Source organism: Diplotaxodon limnothrissa, linkage group LG18 (assembly GCF_057381915.1).
Source record: "Diplotaxodon limnothrissa isolate DT_005_m linkage group LG18, D_limnothrissa_male_GT1.1, whole genome shotgun sequence".
NCBI classification, from domain to species: Eukaryota; Metazoa; Chordata; class Actinopteri; order Cichliformes; family Cichlidae; genus Diplotaxodon; species Diplotaxodon limnothrissa.
Genome location: NC_140613.1, coordinates 24071744 through 24091061, shown reverse-complemented (window position 1 = coordinate 24091061; position 19318 = coordinate 24071744). Strand labels below are relative to the sequence as shown.

At 42.7% G+C, this 19318-nt stretch overlaps 2 protein-coding genes across 3 annotated transcripts; one reads left to right on the top strand and one right to left on the bottom strand.

Annotated features, from left to right (window-relative positions):
- Positions 1–4671: 4671 nt before the first annotated feature.
- dmbx1a (diencephalon/mesencephalon homeobox 1a) lies at positions 4672–7084 on the top strand. 2 transcript variants are annotated; one of them, XM_085378283.1, is made up of 4 exons: positions 4672–4823; positions 5353–5548; positions 6136–6532; positions 6645–7084. In XM_085378283.1, the coding sequence occupies exons 1-4, from the start codon at positions 4672–4674 to the stop codon at positions 7082–7084; spliced, it is 1185 nt and encodes a 394-aa protein (XP_085234409.1). The 2 variants fall into 2 exon arrangements, with proteins under 2 accessions (XP_085234409.1, XP_085234410.1); XM_085378284.1 differs by having other exon boundaries at positions 4672–4825; positions 5370–5548.
- A 6713-nt stretch (positions 7085–13797) lies between these two features.
- On the bottom strand, positions 13798–19255 carry nsun4 (NOP2/Sun RNA methyltransferase 4). Its single transcript, XM_085378127.1, has 8 exons — positions 19163–19255; positions 17734–17953; positions 15724–15871; positions 15482–15636; positions 15195–15355; positions 14953–15077; positions 14665–14797; positions 13798–14528 (listed from the first exon to the last, which is right to left on the bottom strand). The coding sequence occupies exons 1-8, from the start codon at positions 19253–19255 to the stop codon at positions 14385–14387; spliced, it is 1179 nt and encodes a 392-aa protein (XP_085234253.1). The 3' UTR covers positions 13798–14384.
- Positions 19256–19318: the final 63 nt, after the last annotated feature.

The window sequence follows — 19318 nt, the reverse complement described above, 5'->3', positions numbered from 1 at the left end:
ACACACACACACGTTTAACTTTCAGATGACCCACGCAAACTTTTTCTGATACAGGCGCGCACACCGCTGGTTGCTCCTGTGAGTGACGCGCTCAGAGGCAGATGTGTTTTCTACGTGCCAGCACGCGTTAACATTAATATTCTTTATTCCGTGAAATCTTTTGTCTACCGTTCAGATTTGTTAGAGTGAAAAACATGGTCAGAGATTTTTTTTAAAAAAGGAAGAAATAAAAGCGTTATAGGCCAAGCACTTTCCCAAAGAATCTCCCAACAAAATATGCAAGCTTTACATTAAAAGGATACTTTGCGCTGCCCTTAATTCGCTACCTAAACGGTTTTGCTCCGGGAGAAGAAATCTTCTCTGAAAACCCTTCAAGAAGAGAAGGGCATTATTGCCCTAATCCTCTTACCCGCAGTCATTTTAAGACAGGGGTTTTTGGAGGCTGAGATGGCGTCTTGTCTTTCCTATCCCATCCCAAATCCTTCCAGGCCGGGAGAGAGGCTAAAGGCAGCACCCTGGCATCTATTAGCCATCTCTCTAAAGTCTCTCTCTCCTCCACGGCATGGAGAAAAAGCCGAAAAGCAAACAAACTATGGGTCGGATGCTTGTGCTCTCTAAAACTAACGAAAGACAATCGGATTCGTGAACGAAGTGCAGACAATCTGTCTGAAGACAGATTTGAGGAAAAAAAAAATACTAAATATATTTCTTTTTTTCTCCATAGTTGTGTTTTCTGTATGCCTTATCGTGGGAGAATAGCTTTACTCACCGATTCAAGGTTTAAGCTTAATAAAATAAAAAAAATAAATAAAAAATAATTACTGTGTTAAATTACACCTCATATATTCGCATAGTAATGTAATTCATACCACTCCATCACGATAGTAAAACAACATAGCCTACATTCCCGTAAAGTATCCAATATAAACCTTCACTTGTCACGTTTCAGGTTTGTTTATCAACTCCAGAATAAGAAGGGAAAAAATGTGTCCACGGTCACGGGTGGATTTCAGCGGGCGTAATGTGCTTAAATTGATCATATTTGAAAAATAACTCCAGACGTCAGTGCACCGACACGCCACTAGACCCTCAGCTGTGTCGCTCCCTTAACTGGCAGCACCGAGAGCCAATAGAAAGCTCGTACGACCCCAGCGAGGCTCTACTTAAAATCCCAGCTCGGGGATCTCGCGCTCCAGCAGATGGCGGCTTCCCACTTGTGCGCGAGACGCAGAGAGAGAGAGAGAGAGAGAGAGAGCAAGAGGAGCGCGAGCGGACGGGCTTTGAGCGAAGCAGCACTCGGAGAGGACTTTTTCCATTGAGCTGACTTGTCATCTCACTGGCGGACAAAAAGGACGGTAAAGAGGGCAAAAACACACCCGACAGAGCCGCTAAAAGATCCGAAAAGAAGAGGAAGAGGAAACGAAGGAGCTTGGGTTCTTTCTGTTTGTGGAGGAGGTGACAACGAAGAAAACTACCGGCGCAGGAGGTAAAAAACAAACAAACCTTAAAACAGAAAAAAGTCTTTAACTTTCTCTTATTTATCTAGTCGTGTCTGTCTGTTTAGCTGTGTGTATATATATGAAGAAAAACGGCAGACTCCTACAGAGCAGCAGCGAGTCATATGAAGTTTATAATGTTTGTAAAGTTTGTATGAAACGAACTGCAGGTTATTAGATGCTGTTGTGCTATTAGCTATTTGCAAATTGCATGTTTATTTTTGCACTTGATGAAAATGAAAGCAGAGCTTTGGGTGATTTTTTTAAATTTTGTTTTAGTTATTTATTTTTTGTAATCGTCTGAATGCGAACGAAAATACACCCCATACTATTCACATAAGAAAACAATTAACAGGATAACGTAGAAAAAAATATGCGTACATATTTATTTGTGCGCAAAATTAATATAACCTCAAAATTAAAGGCCTCCTGATTTTTTGACAGCGTCTCACTTATTGTCTTCTTTTACTTTTATGAACTCCACTGTAATTTTTCAAAAACAGTTTCTTAAAAAAACAAAATAACAAAAGTTTCATTTCAGTGTGATTAAAATGGCTTAAAATGTTAATTAAATGCTGACATTTAAATATATATAGACAGTGAAACACCTAAATTTAAATCTGGTCTGAACGTAACAAATATCATTCATAACAGCAGCTCCGGGAAAAATTACAGATGTTCCTCGCCCTCTGACAGTTTTACACTAGTGACACAGCAAAGAGCAGATTGTCAGGTCGACTCAGTCCCCGGAGGGCTGTTAGCAAATAACATTTTTCCTAATTTAGTCGGATCAAAGAGTTGCACTGTACATGCCAATTTACATAATGACGGTTTCATTATTGAAGCACTGAGCAGGGCAGCCAGGAGGGCCCAGCGCCTGGAGCAACGAGAGACTTATGAATGACAATAACACCGCGGACACGGCTCACAGCGACGGGCTATTGTGCAGAATCTGATAGGGACAGGAGATACAGGCTACAACTAGTATTTTAAAGCTGGAAACAACGGGAAGTCGGGTATAAAGTAAAAGTTTACCTGCCTACTAAACACGGGAAAAGCATGCAGACGAGCTCACGCTACGCTTATTTGCAGCTTTGGTGGATTAAAACCAATGACAGATGGGTTTTATTCTATCTCTGCAGGCATGCAGGTTAAAACAAATACAAACTTTCTGCTCTCACTCCGCTGGATGGTGATTCTTTTTTTATTTATTTATTTTCTTAAATCTTTTGCGACTAGAGGCTTAATTTAATTTAATTTCAGAAGATGTAATGCAGAAAAAGGTAGCTGAGGAGAACCGAAGTCTGCCTGAACGCGCTCGCATGCACGCACGCGCACACGAGGGAGCTCCGCCGCAGAGCTAAGCGCTGGGTCCCACTGTACGTCCGTCCATGTCAGCGGTGATGATAAATGGAGGGCCTCGCAGTCGAAACCTATTTGCACTTCCATTAGACGGGGAGCCAAATGGGGATCAACATGCATATTTTTACCCGCGGAGCAGCCATACATCTCAGCCAAAACGTTGCCCCGGGGCGATGGGATAAGAGGCCGCCAGAGAAGGGAAGGGGAGGTGTGTGTGTGTGTGTGTGTGTGTGTGTGTGTGTGAAGGGGAGGGAGGGGGTACCCATTCAACTCAAATACTTGGGGGAGTAAAGTAAATGTTTAGCGAAGCACCTTCTGTCCCCGCGAATTAAACTATTCCCCACTGCCCTCTGATCACATTCATCAGCCGCCGGAGCCACTTAATAGGCTGGGAACGGGCACTGCGGGCGTCGCGCGCACACGCCAGAGCACGCACGCACGCACACGGCACTAAAAAGCCAAGAGAGGAACAGAAAGAAACGCCTTTTACAACGACGGCAACCCGTGTGTGCTAAAACTGGCTCAACATCCTAAATGGTTTACATGTTATTATCAATAATAATAATAATGAGGAGACACAGAAGTTACCTAACTGAAATGAATCACATGTTTATCATAGTCGCAATCAAATTAACAACAAAGTCATAAATTACTGTTATCCATCACAGCATTGAACAATTTAAACTCTTCACACTAACATGTACTGAGTTACTGGCCCCTTAGTATTACTGCATATTCTGATTTGTTACACGAAGAAGTCAAATTCATCTAGTTAAACAAAGCAGTTAAGAAATTAAATCACGCCCTTAAAGTTTTAATTGATGATATTATTTGAGTTCTCCGTTTAAGCGCAAGAACTTACAGCCACTTACAAAGCTGTCATCCAGCAGGAAGATTTATATCTTCTCCCTGTGGTCCCTCTGTTATAGTTATAATAACTGTTTGGGCCTCGGAGATAGCCCCTTCTGTCAGCCTCCTTGGTGCTAATACATATCTAATCGTGTCCTCAAGCGGTCTCATCTATGAAAATCTCGGTCGTGAAGGAGAACTACAAAATAGAGTTTTTGGAAATTGCTGCCTGGTGGACGATTTCCCTTCGATGAGTTTCCTGCCTTTAAAGCTGCAAGTGTTCAGGCCTGTAAGACTTATTATTAATAGCAGAAGACTACCAGCAAATGACTACCTTTGCTGTTAAATATGGGGACAAAAAAGAAAAATATAGCCTTGAAAATTAACATCACTTGACCGGATTATTCATGACTTAATACTACTACTACTAATTATAATCCTGCTATCTGGCTGCACCTTTTACCACCGACACTCTTAACAATCAGCTTGTATCATGTCCTAACACATTTCATGAGCGCGTTGATCTGTCAAAGCAACGTTTTCAGTGGGGATTTAGGTTCTCTTGAACACACAAACGCCGGGAATAAATTCATGAATAAGGCATCCGTCACGGTTCATTATGGCGAAGAGTGATAATTACCCCAATTAAAAGTCTTTTGTATAATTAATGGATTGAATAGAGCGGTAATTGGATGTTAATGGATAACACTTTAGTCTGACTGAAAACATTAAAATCTATTGGCCCCTGAGTGCGTGGGCCTACTGTCACTTACTAATAAATACGCTGTGTGTGTGTGTCACAGTTCATCTGAACTGGATGTCTCCAAACCATTTGTTCTTCTAATAAAAAAAGGTTTTAGATCACGTGTTCAACAATGTTGCCTGCCAATCAGCAGTCACGCGCCCTCCCCTAACGCCAGATGCCCTTCCTTCTCTTCCCTTCCGCAGGTAGCGACCTCTCACCATGCAGCACTACGGGGTGAACGGCTACTCTCTGCACGCCATGAACTCCCTCAGCGCCATGTACAACCTGCACCAGCAGGCCGCACAACAGGCGCAGCACGCGCCCGACTACCGGCCGTCCGTGCACGCGCTTACGTTGGCTGAGAGACTAGCTGGTAATTGAATGCACGCTCACACACACAAGCAGGAGACAGTGTTTATAGAAACGAGCTTGAATTTGTTTGTTTGTTTTTTGTAAAAAGAAAAAAAAGAGTATACATAGAGCCAAAATTCGCGTCTGTGATTGTTCTAGAATATTTTTAATTAGGTGTTAATATTCGCTTTCACGATTAATCATCTTACACCGTGAAGGGATATAGCTGGGATCAGACTAAATAAACAAGTGAAATATGTGCTGTGGTAGGCCACAAAGACATTTAGTGACGTATTAGACTTTTTTTTATTATTAGACTTTTTTTTATTATTATTTTTTACAATTAGCCATCACAAAAATCTTTTTTTCCTTTTTGGAAAAGCAAAAGAAGAGAGTGGATAATATTAAAACGTGTCTAAGCCCTCAAGCTTTTTTTTAAGCAATAAGTAAATTAATTAAATTAACAAATAAGCTGCCCCAAGTATGAAAGTGCCACACAAACCCACCCTGTTCAGTGAAATAAAACTTGCCGTGTGTTTTCTCTTCCAACGGCTGCACATTTCAAGACATCATCCTGGAGGCACGCTACGGCTCTCAGCACCGCAAACAGCGCCGGAGCCGCACGGCCTTCACTGCGCAGCAGCTGGAAGCGCTGGAGAAGACTTTCCAGAAGACCCATTACCCGGATGTGGTGATGAGGGAGCGACTTGCCATGTGCACCAATTTGCCCGAGGCCCGCGTGCAGGTAGGCACGTCCGAAGAAGAAGAATAAAAATATAATATAAAAATATATTATTTTATATTAGTGTTGGGTTTATGACGTTAGAGATAGAGATTTTATAAAAGATGGGAGACAGTTTTAAGTAAAACAAACAAAACTTCTGTCTTCATTTCACAAAAACACAGCTTGAAACACTTCAATAAAAACGTGATTAGCAGTGATAAAAACAGTATCTAAACGATATTTATAAGCAGTGCTATGGCTTTTGTAGATTGTGAAGTTTTGCATTATCATCCACAAAAGATTGTTCATCTGAACAACCTAAAAAAAAACAACCTAAAAAAAGTTGTAAAAAAACTGCCAGCTAATAAGTATAACATTTTTGAAGCTTGATTGTGAATTTAAAGCGTGGGCACTTGAGCATATTATATTTTATTTTTTGATTTAAACCCCCACCCCCCCCCCCCACCCCCCAACAAGATCAAAATTAAGAACACAACAAATTAATAAAAACAAAAAACTTCTGGAACATAGAGGATCACTTATCGCAATGCACTAAAGTCTCTACCCCAGTTTCCTATTAACGGTCTATAATAATCTTTATCCTCCAGGTTTGGTTCAAAAACCGCAGAGCAAAGTTTCGTAAGAAGCAGCGCAGCCTCCAGAAGGAGCAGCTTCAGAAGCAGAAGGAGGTGTCCGGGGAAGGAGGAAGCGAGAAGGAGGACATGCCTCCCTCCACCACTATCCTTTCTGATACCCAGCTTCCACCTTCATCCTCCTCCTCCTCCTCCTCCCCGGAGACAGAGGGTCCTGTGGTTCGTCCTGTTCCGCTGGACATGGAGCTGAACGTCACGTCAGCAGAACATTCAGGCAGCGAGTCGGCAACAGAGGATAATGCCACCGATAAGGAGGACGAGAGCAAATCCCAGAAAGAGGAAATGAAGTGTGAAAGGGCGGTGACACCTGGGGACGACTCTCCAGCTTGTAAAAGACTCAGCCCTAAACCAGGTAAGAATACTAAGTACAAGTCCTTTTATCCTTGGCAAACTTAATGCATTAAATCAGCTGACTACTAAAGCATATATATAAAACTTTCTTAACCCTCCTTGTCCCTGTACAGATTCCCCCCTGGTCTCTCCGTCAGTGACACCTTCGTCCTCCAGCAGCAGCCTGGCCAGCACCGGTCCTCTCTCTCAGAGCCACTCTTACTCTTCGTCCCCCCTCAGTCTGTTTCGTCTGCAGGAGCAGTTCCGCCAGCACATGGCCGCCACCAACAACCTGGTGCACTACCCCGCTTTTGACCTCGCTGCCCCGTCTTCACTTCCCTACCTGGGAATGAATGTTAACATGCCCCCTGCGCCACTGGGCTCTCTGCCCTGCCAGTCCTACTATCAGTCCCTGTCCCATCACGCACAGCAGGTGTGGAACAGCCCGCTGCTGCAGGCATCAACTGCAGGCGGCCTCACCAGCCACAACAGCAAGACCACCAGCATTGAGAACCTGCGTCTGAGGGCCAAGCAGCACGCCGCCTCGCTGGGACTGGACACAATGTCTAACTGAGAATCAGAAGGGGTGAAAGATGGCGTAAACTAGGCCAGAGCCTGCACATTACCATACCCTACTGCGTGTCCGTGTGGCTGTGATAGCTCTTTAGGAAGCATACAAGGACTCCTCCAGCAGATGGGCACAGAACATACAGAGATGTTCGTAAATAAAACACGCCAAAATGCTTTGGACCTACAGATCTCCATTTAACATCTCTTCAAAACGCACCACATGTCGACCACCTGCTCGACTTCTCATAGCTTCTGTTGCAGCTCAGCGTATCGTTGGAAAAGAGAAAACCCCCAAGATAATGGACAGCACTGCTGTAAGATGCAACACTCCATAAAATGAAAATACTTCCAACAGTCATGCAATGCTGGACCTTCCTAAATAAATGAAAAAGAATCATGAAAAATGGTGTGAACGGCTGGACGCGCTCACTTAAACAAAGCAAAACAAGAAAAATAACAATGCAAATAATGTTTACAAGAACAATGTGAATAAATGAGGCACTTTGGAAGGAATCACTCGTGCAGCAAAGAGACATTTCAGTGAAGCCGTGTGGTTATGTACATACCACGTAAAACACAACAGCACATAAATAAAAATAAACCCGAGTCATGTTGTCCTCAACACCATAATTATAAGTGACTAATTCACTAGTTTAATAGCCACTAATATGCCACTTTGTACAGAGGCTGGCTTGATAATGAGCAAATGATTTCAGTGACTAAATTCTCAGAGGTTTTAATTACATTTTGCCCTGGGCTGAGGGAGCTGGGGCGAGCGCAATTACAAACACGCGTAACACTTAATGCAGCATTTTTAGATTCAAAGAGTCCGTATGCCAAAACTGTTGACTGAGGCAGACGCACGACTTTGCAATGACTTGTTCATCTTCTGTGAATACAGAACGATGGTAAACATATTAGGACTCGGTTAAAGATCGTCTTGACTTGTATTATTCCCGCCTTAATAGTCTCTCGAGGAAACATGCAGCTTTTCATTGAAAGCCACACCGTCAGCACTTGATGAGAATCACACACGTCTCTGATGTTTTCCGTTAATGTGTTTTGGAAGATAATGTCTTCAAATAAAAAAAAAAGCACATTATTTTAATATGTAAAATACAAAAAAAGTCTATCTATTAATGTTTACTGGTAAAGTAATTGTAAAGTTCCTATTATGTTGTATAATTAATAATAATGGACTCTGTCTCAGATAAAATTCCTTGTCAGATTGTAAGATTGTATTTACTGAGCTCACCGACAGCCCTGTCCACCCCCTCCTGTCTTGGTTGTCATTTTAACACTCCTGGATTGAACTGATATTTAAAATTTTAAGTTTTTTTTCCTTCTTCGAGAATTAATTTAAAAGAAGAACCTGAGCACATTTAAATTTTCTGGAGAACTACCACCCTCCGTGTTTTTCAATCAATCCAGGTGTAAAAGCAAAAGAAGGAGAAGACATCTCAGTGAATAATTGACCTGAGTCCTCTGTGTTCTGCTGTCTCAACTCTATTTGAGTTCTGTTGTTGTTTCTAATGCTGTTCCCCGACTGTTTCTGTCAAACTACTTGGTCCGGTGCTAAATAGATATGTAAAGGTGGAGGAGAGCGACCGGACCATCAGCAGTGTTGTTTTCTTTGCTCCTCTCAATAATGTAGACTTGAACTTGTGTTGTTGTAAAATAACTTCAAATAAAAACATTGCCTGAAGATCTTTACAATGAAGACTTCTTGATTTTTGCTGAAGATTTAGACGGGACGGGTGTTCACGGACAAACCTTGAAAAAAAGTCATTAAACAGCATGAAGTTAAAGATATGACGAGCATATGATCAAGCTTTATATTTGTAATATTGTTACACCATTTTTCAGGTAAGCAAAACATAAAACCAACTGACTGAGTGAAGGACCTCAAAGTCCTGCAATTAATATAAGCAAGTACATATTTAATATATCAGTTTAGTCTGAAGACATGGATGATGAGAAGAGAGAACGAGCAAAGCAAAGAAAAGGCACGGGGACGATGAAAGAGCGGAGGGAAGGTCAAATTTAAAGAACACTAAAAATACAAACACAAATACATGAGAATTTGTAACAAGACAAAGGGTACAGGAGCAACGAAAGAAACACGTAATCTGAAATATCTGGGAAATAAAAAGCAGCGTGGGGACATACGGCATCCCCAATGAATAAGCAGGCCATTATCCTGAAGAATGACAGCCTGGGGCGGTGATTATGCTGCTATTATATCTTTAACAGCATGGTTTGTCAAAATGCAGACCCCCACCCAACCGTACTCTCTCTCTCACACACACACGCACACACACACACACACACACACACACACACACACACACACACACACACACACACACACACACACACACACACACACACAGGGCAACTGGGCATCTCTGCCACATCCTCTAAAGCACGCCCTTGCTCCTCTCACAGTAAACTTTACATGTATTGTATGTGACATTGTTCTGCTCTTAAATGAATTAGCCTTGAATATACATATGTCCCTCTCAGTGTGTGTGTGTATACGTGTGTGTAAATAACTAATGCACCTCGGCTGCAGTTATGAACGACCGCTTCCCAAAATTTGGACAGACGGGGATAATGATCTCACCAGATTAGCAGCGTTAATGTGGGTGTAACACCTCACCCTAAACCTTGTTGTGTTTTATTACACCACATACACGCGCGTGTCCTCGGCCAAGGGCACGCTGATGTGTGACGGATATGTCTGCATCCAAAGTGAATGTCCTTGTTATCCAGAGGAGGAATCTGTCCAGGTACATGGCAGGATTTCCTCCCATGGGGCTTTGGACCAGAGAACATAACAATAGTCTTGTTCCAAATGTTCACTCCCCCCCCCCTTAACACCCATTCCTCCCCCAACACACACACACCCTGGGGGCTGAACAGGGATTGCTTGATTGTACTGCTTCAGGGTCAAGTGTGTTGAGCCCTTGATGCTGGATCAGGCGCTTCCATCTCTAACACTCAGGGCTTCACTGAGGCCATAGCCACTTATTTGTAGGCAGTTAGAGATGCTCATTTACTTTCCTTAAAGCAAGTGATGGCGATGTGTGTCCTGTGTGTGTATCTGTAAAAAAATCCATCCAGTCTTGCAAACTTTTAGTTTGTAAAAAGCATGAAAATATGCTTCTGCTTCTCACACACACACACACACACACACACACACACACACACACACACACACACACACAGCCCCTCGGAGCAAGACCCCCACACAAAAATCACAGTGTACCATTCAATCAGTGCTTTTTCTCCCTCCTCTCCATGGTTCTCTCAAAGGTTTAAACCATGGCGAGAATGAAAACTGCCAGTGTTGGAAATCTCGGCCCATTGAGTAGGTGACAGGGTCTGCCAGAATATGATCCTAATCCTGTTTCCAGCATTCTTTTAGCCCAGTGGCATTGCCATTTCGCAGCATATTCTCTGAGCTGTCAGACCCGGGGAAATCCCTCTAATAGTGCATTGCCCAGATACACATCAAAGCTCTCCTGGAAACCACCAGCACGAACTTAAGGGAGAGGGAAGCACAAGTACAATCAGACTCACAGCTGCCCAGGAAAAAAAAAAGGCTTCGTCATTTAACTCACATTTTCTGCCAAAAAGTGGAAACAATCGTTGCCACTTTCCCTAACACCTTTCACAGACATAAACAGAGGGAAATGGGTTACGTGGACAGAGAAACAAAGAAGAGAGTGATATCAAGAGGCCGACAACAGGTGGCTAAACTGTGTATCCAGGGCCACCCTCCTTTAGTTCCACTTCATCTTCCATTTTCTTCTTGCCCTTTTTCTCTTAAACACTCTGACTGCCATCTCGCCCCTTCCTGGGTAATCTTCTTAAAGAGAAGAAAACCCCAATTCTCTCTCTTCTTAATCTGGCTGCAGTCTAAACCTTGGGGTGCATTTCCAATGTGGGCGTCACTAAACCAAACGGGAGCTCTCCCAGCCACTTCACGGAGCATCGAGTCTGTCGACGGATGCTTAGATTACACAGTGAAAACACGTCTAGTATATGAACCTCATTTTATGAAAACCGTTAAATGGTACGGTGTTGGTATGGGCCTGTTGGATCAAACTGTAAGGTCCATGTGAAATATTTAAGTCACAGATTAGTGGCTCGTGATATGGATAAAACCTTTGCATGATAAACTCAACAGGTAACACAGTAGTTATAGTCACTGAAAACAGACCCCTGTACGTGTGTAGAAAATCCACCACAAATTCTTTTTATTATTTATTTTAAAAAGTATCTTTATTTACCACATTGAAAACAAATAAAACAAGTACATTCAGTGTGTATAAAACCTTGTGTCTATTGGTGAGGTTTGCTTCACTGCTGTGGCTGTAGATCTACTGTTCCAGTGTAACCGTTGAGTAATTATAAATTATTCAAAGTGGAAAAGTCTGAAAATTAAAGAAAAAGGCAGGTCAACTGCTCTCAGTCCGTCTCCACCTCTCTCAAGTTTCTAACATTTCCACACAAGCATCAAAAAAACACAACGTGCAAATGATCTTTTGGTAAAATGTAAATAGACGACTGGATGCCTGTAAATATGAGCGAGCTGTGGAGCTGAACAGTAAAGAGACGAACAGCTGCACTCTGAAAATGAAGAAGGAAAAACGCACACACACACACTCTATAGCATTTCTGTGCACTCTGTGGTTGAGAACAGCAGAGAGCACATCCTGCTGGGCTCAAGTCTACATTAATGTATCTGCAACAAAGACCCCCACTGCTGAGATCTTCTGCCCCGCTGCTAGCTGGGACACGAGTCTGAACTTCACCTCTGGGCTGGAATCTCCACAGCAGGAAGAGCAGCTTAACTACTACAACCTGCAACATTCCTCCATGTGTGTCTTTACCAAACAGACACCTTAAAGTTTACTTTGAACCACTGACGGCACAAACACCGATTTAACTATTAAAACAACCTGCTGTAGATGCTCAGTTTTAACATTCATTTCGAGCTCGTGAGGCACAAGGTGAAAACATCAAACCATTAGTGTTTTTGCAGGTTTATTAACAAAAATTGTACTAGAAAACACAGCGGAAGCATGTGGGTGTGTAGTTAAATCCATAATATTCATCTTTCTAATACACAGCATGTCTCCCTAACACAGGCTTACACATAGGGACACAAACGCACAGCGCTTCATTGGCTAATTCAATAATGAAGCAGGCAGCCAGTCGAGTCTATAGACAGGCAGAATAGAGAGTAACTCATCTCTAACAGTCTGCCGTCTCCTGAGTGTTAAAACATGTAAATTTATGTAGGAGCCCATAGGAAACACATATTTACAATACGTTTAGGTAATCACAAGATATGCGAGGAGGCATTCGAGGCCCTGGGGACGAACGCAGTCAATACAAAAATAGTTTTTATGTGTCATTAATTCCCCCTGCATTCCCCGATACATCCCCCTTTTACCGCAGTAATACAGTAATCACTCACAATCGCACAGAAAATTATCTGCACTCATCTGTGGAATAAAAAAAAGCGGAGGGGCAAAACGGGGCGAGTCGTCCCATTTTAGCTCTCTGCTGCCTCTTTAATGTTCATCTGGGAGCCGCATGGCTGACGTCCATCCCGGCACGGGGATGGGAGTCAGCTCCGGAGCAGCTTAATGACAGTGGGATGTGGATGGTGGACTCGTTAAGAAACACGCACACACAGAGACACACACCTTTTTTCATGCTACATTGCCTGGGCCAGGACAACATAAAGGGTCATCGGCGGTGTGATGGAAAAAAAAGAAAAAGAGGCACCTCTGCGCTCACATTAGGCTGTGATAAGAGGAACCATTTCACCTCTGAGTGATGCCGATGCAAAAACGGACTCAATCCAGCTATAGTAATGAAAGCTGCGCAGATTCAGATGTGAGAAGCCAAATGGTCAAAGAAGTCATTACCTGCCTTTTCATTACGCCCTCCTCTCACACAGCCATATATCGCATTATTAGGCAAAGCCATCAAACCTGATGAATAAGCAAAGAACAAGACAAGCCCATTTTCATTGCCGAGCTAAAGAGAGCAGGTAATTCTGATGGAAATTTGTGTTTTTTTCCCCAAACCACAAACATCATCCCTGTGCAGCTGACAAAGTACAGCAAGACAAACACACATAGTGGAATTACAGTAGCATTTCCACATATAAACGCTCAGTGTCCTCTAGTGGACAAGGAAGATACAGGACACTTGTAATCTTGATCTACTGTTGACACCTAGAGGGCAAAAATTAAACAGCAACTCATAAATAGCTATATATGAGTGGAGGAGACCTTTAAAGAAAATGACACATCCTTCCTAATTGTAATCTTAATCCTCTGTCCATTGTTTTCTTGTAGCTATCGCCTGTAACTTACGAGCACCACTTAAATATTAACATTTAATCACACTCAAAATGTGATAAGAACGTAAAGTGCTGACTAACAACTTATTGAATGACTATTTGACTTCTTCTCACACGGCCATATGCATATCCTGGTTGTGTGTCACATCTCTTTAATATGTCACAGTAGAAAAGATCTGTGCAAAGAACACTCTGGTGCACAGTGTGCCCTCGGGTGATTTCTAGTGATAATGTAAATTTAACTTACATTAATTTGAATGGTTTACTGATAAAAACCTAAACATCCACATCGTCAATAAGTTCAGTTTAATTATTCGTTTAACAGCAGTTTAGTGCATCAATCATGATGACCAGCATGAATGATGAGGACACTGAAGGGACGGGTCAGTGCAGGCCAGACTTTAGGAAGTACTCCTCACGTCCCTTTGAAACTAAAAAGAGGTCATTCATCAGCTCGTGCAGCTAGTTTTAAAGCATAAGGACCCTACTAGAAAGCTGCAAAAAAAAAAAAAGTGTTAGGATTTGGATGGGATATTGTGCGCTCAGAGTCACCTGTCCTCGTGTCTGGTGAATTGACTGATCCAATTCTGCACTGAGGAAAAATCTCTTTCCTGTTTGTCTCATGCTTTACCTGCACAATCTAAAACTGATATTATTTACATGTGCTGTGTAGCCTGCAAAGGTGACCCAGTGTTAAGGCTTAGTAATCATATAGGACTGAGAAAACAGAGGAAAAAGGAGAAACGTCTCTGAGAGTCACGGTTGGCTTAGAAGGCTTCAAAAAGCTCCGGAAAACAGTTATGATGAAAGCCCGGGTCCACCAGAAGCAGTTTGCAAATCCAGCTGACTCCAAATCTGGCAGCAGAGTTGCTCAGTATTTGAAAGTCTCAGGCGAACTTGTGCAAGAGTCCACGTCCTACGTCAGCCTCTTTAGCTTGCACATGTAAATGGGTCCAAAGTTAGCTGCTAGGTGCGGGATGACCATCTCGCCCAGGTGGAGGTCCGGAGCGAAGTGAAAGGTGTTCCCGAACATGCGCATCAGGGGCCTCAGATCCACAACCTGAATGTGATCGAGATATGAGGAAATAAAAGAAAAATGGGCAGTTATTCGAGGTCTGATTTCAGTTTCTGTGCGTTTTATATCTCCCACAACTTTGACGTGTTTCTTATTGATACAAAAAAAGTCTCTCACTAACCTGTAGATGGATGCCATCTTTCTCTCGAGCTTGGTAGATAGCCTGTTCAACCACACTGAGGTTCTGGTTCTGTGAGAGCGTGCAGGTGGAGTAGAGGATCTCCCCACCAGGACAAGCAGCCTGGATTCCCGCTCTGCAGGAAACACAGAGGGTTCGATTTACATAACATCTAAATAAAAGTTCTCACTACCAGCTGTTATTTTGCTTAATTGTGCGCATATTTATATGAAACCATGCAAACTTTAACAGCCTCAAAGCCCATTTTGTTCACATTTCCTCCAAACTTACAGCAGCAGCTCCAGCTGTAGCTGCGGGAGCCTGCGTCTCTCCCCAGTCCGATTCTTACTGAATATGTTGTTGTCGTCCTCCATGAGTGAATGTCTGTCTGTGGTGCAGGGAACGTCAACAAGGACCTGAATTTAGAGGGGAAAAAAAGGAAAGGCTGAACAAAACAAAGTTTTTGAATAAAAACATAACGACAAAGAGCAAAACGTGAAAAGGATGACTGTGACAATGTGGCACTGGCTTACTCTGTCAAAAGTGTTGCTTTCAATTTCCCCCCATTTGGTGCCATCGAAAGAGGTGATGCGCAGGTTCTCATTTGTCAAAAAATGCTTAGGAACATAGCTGTGGAGGACCTTCCTCAGTCGTAGTGTTCGAGACACTGAGCTGTCATTTATGCACAAAAACCCTTTGACGTAAACACAAACAGGTGGACGGTTAACAGCAGAACAGCAAATAGAGCATAGGTGATAAAGACTTTTGGCCCGGCGATTCAAAAAACAAACTGAAAAAGGGTAAAAGTACTTTGACTTACTGATGGCCTGGGTCTGAAGCAAAGCCAGGGTCTTGCCTCCTGGAGCAGCACAGAGGTCAAGCACGCTGTGACCTTCTTGAACATCCAGTGCAAGACAGGGCAGCAGAGATGCTGCGTCCATCAGGTAGTAACCCAACAGGCCGTTCTTGTCTGGCCTGAAGAGGAGAAAAGAGAACTGAGGATCAGACTGCACGCTGCTAGAAGATGCTGTTGTTAGTAGCAGGATAGGAAATATTGCTCACCTTGCAGGCTTGAATCGTGTCACGTCGCCTCTCGGAAACACTAAACACTTGATGTTTGGGCTTAGAGATAGCTGCTCGCCATCAGCGTCAGAGCTCTTCATGGAAACATCACTAGGTTCCTCTGATTTTTCCTCCAAGCAAGAAGGAACTGCAAATTACATGCCAGTCAATAGATGATATACAGTGGGGAAAAAAAGTATTTAGTCAGCCACCGATTGTGCAAGTTCCCCCACTTAAAATGATGGCAGAGGTCAGTAATTTGCACCAGAGGTACACTTCAACTGTGAGAGACAGAATGTGAAAAAAAAATCCATGAATTCACATGGTAGGATTTGTAAAGAATTTATTCGTAAATCAGGGTGGAAAATAAGTATTTGGTCACCTCAAACAAGGAAAATCTCTGGCTCTCACAGACCTGTAACGTCTTCTGTAAGAAGCTTTTCTGTCCCCCACTCGTTACCTGTATGAATGGCACCTGTTTGAACTCATCATCTGTATAAAAGACACCTGTCCACAGCCTCAAACAGTCAGACTCCAAACTCCGCCATGGCCAAGACCAAAGAGCTTTCGAAGGACACCAGGAAAAGTATTGTAGACCTGCACCAGACTGGGAAGAGTGAATCTACAATAGGCAAGCAGCTTGGTGTGAAAAAATCAACTGTGGGAGCAATCATCAGAAAATGGAAGACATACAAGACCACTGATAATCTCCCTCGATCTGGGGCTCCACGCAAGATCTCATCCCGTGGGGTCAAAATGATCATGAGAACGGTGAGCAAAGATCCCAGAACCACACGGGGGGACCTGGTGAATGACCTGCAGAGAGCTGGGACCAAAGTAACAAAGGTCACCATCAGTAACACACTACAACGGCAGGGAATCAAATCCCGCAGTGCCAGACGTGTTCCGCTGCTGAAGCCAGTGCATGTCCAGGCCCGTCTGAAGTTTGCCAGAGAGCACATGGATGATACAGCAGAGGATTGGGAGAATGTCATGTGGTCAGATGAAACCAAAGTAGAACTTTTTGGTATAAACTCAACTCGTCGTGTTTGGAGGAAGAAGAATACTGAGTTGCATCCCAAGAACACCATACCTACTGTGAAGCATGGGGGTGGAAACATCATGCTATGGGGCTGTTTTTCTGCCAAGGGGACAGGACGACTGATCCGTGTTAAGGACAGAATGAATGGGGCCATGTATCGTGAGATTTTGAGCCAAAACCTCCTTCCATCAGTGAGAACTTTGAAGATGAAACGAGGCTGGGTCTTCCAACATGACAATGATCCAAAACACACCGCCCGGGCAACAAAGGAGTGGCTCCGTAAGAAGCATTTGAAAGTTCTGGAGTGGCCTAGCCAGTCTCCAGACCTCAACCCCATAGAAAATCTGTGGCGGGAGTTGAAAGTCCGTGTTGCTCGGCGACAGCCCCAAAACATCACTGCTCTCGAGAAGATCTGCATGGAGGAATGGGCCAAAATACCAGCTACTGTGTGTGCAAACCTGGTAAAGACCTATAGTAAACGTTTGACCTCTGTTATTGCCAACAAAGGTTATGTTACAAAGTAATGAGTTGTATTTTTGTTATTGACCAAATACTTATTTTCCACCCTGATTTACGAATAAATTCTTTACAAATCCTACCATGTGGATTCATGGATTTTTTTTTCACATTCTGTCTCTCACAGTTGAAGTGTACCTCTGGTGCAAATTACTGACCTCTGTCATCATTTTAGGTGGGTGAACTTGCACAATCGGTGGCTGACTAAATACTTTTTTGCCCCACTGTAAGTGAGTTTTTAATAGTGTTAATTACTAAGATATTGACTTTTCCCAGTGAAATGTTTTAGTAAATAGTCTATTGAATGAATTTAAATCAAATCATTCACACTCCAGCGCTAGCTTCATAAAATTTTCTGAACTCTTCAGAGCATCAGAGATTGCCACAGCACAGCATTTCCTGCATCAGTAATAAGCAATAACCATAACTGTGACTGAGGCTAGCGCACTTACCGTCTTTCTCTCTTTCACTGATGAAATCTACGCATCCCTGAGCTTTGAGCTCTGTCAGAGCAGCGTTATGGGAGAAATTATTGAGCAGGGCTCCATATTTTCTCTCTGACAGCATGGCGAGTCGCACTGAGGGCCACAGCTGCCCCAGCTGAGTGCTATAGGTGGCGTCAAAGTGATGCACGGCCAATCTGGTGGGTGGGAGCTTGGGACGTGTAGCAGCCTGTCAGAGAGCAAAGGAGGAGGACATTTAATATAAATGTTAATTCATTTTTATCAATGCTCTCTTTGTGCCAATTTCAATATAAAATTTAAATGCCCAGGAGAGTGGAAAGCTGGCTTTAATACATGTAAAATTAGAGTAGACCTATAATGTACATCTGTGTACAAATATATGTACCTGACCATTTTCAGAGGCAAGTTTTCTTTTTGTAAAGCCACACAACACTGACCTATGAATCATTTCAGAACAAATGATGATGAACCAGGGTTGTGTCTTAACAAACAACTTAACAACTTAACAAAGAACCAGTTTTAAATTGTATCTTTAGGCACTTTGTTACTACCAGGCTGTCACAAAACACATCATCTCTTCCAATTTCTTTAATTGAATGTAAAATGAATGTAAAAAAATGCCAAAGATAAAACAGTTTGATAGACAAAAAACATCATTTTTGGACTGATTTGACCAAAGAAACCAGACGAATCGAGAAAAAAAGGGGCTAAAACCCCCAAACTATCTACAATATGAACAGCATCTGAAAGTCATGTTGGGTGTTGGGGATCTCGTCAAAATGGATGAAACTATAAACACAGAAATGTATGGTCAAATTTCAATCCACTTTGCAACACATCTAGGAAGTGTCTGACTGGCAACAGGATAATACAAGTAAATCTGGATACAAAAACACAAAGTGAAACACTATCAGTCATGGATTGGACCTCCCCAGAGCCCGGATTTCGACGTTCCTGAAACAGTGTGGGGTCATCTTGACAGATAACAAAACAAAAGGCAGCCAACATCCAAAGATGAGCTCTGAATGTCCTTCAAGAAGCCCGAATAACTATTTCTGAAGATTACTTAAAGAAATGACAATAAGCTTGAATAAAGATTAGGATCTCAATCTCACTAATAAGAGAGTTCCTGCTGTGCTGAAGAATAAATGTGGTCAAGGCAAATATTAACTTTCAAGGTATTTAGACCTGTACAACCTCTGTCTTTACCTTATATCAGAATCAGAGTGAGAATACTTCATTAATCCCTAAGGAAATGATGTGGGTTACAGTTGCTCCAAGACAGTAACAGACGAAACGATTTAACTAATACAATATGTTACAGAGTTTACCATTTTTTCTCTTTTTCACTGTGTTTAGCAGCCACACGAGATCTAAATGCAAATACTGTCTGGCATTATTAATGTTGAGCACGTACCCATTTCTCTTTCACTCGGTGTCGTCTGGGTGTCAAACATCTTAAATCTTTAACTTTTCTTAACAGCAGGCTGGTGTCCCAGAGCAGCGCCATCTTGCCGTGCCCCTGCTTTTTTTTCGTCCGACTTTGCGCTGACAGTTAAACAATGGTTCCGCA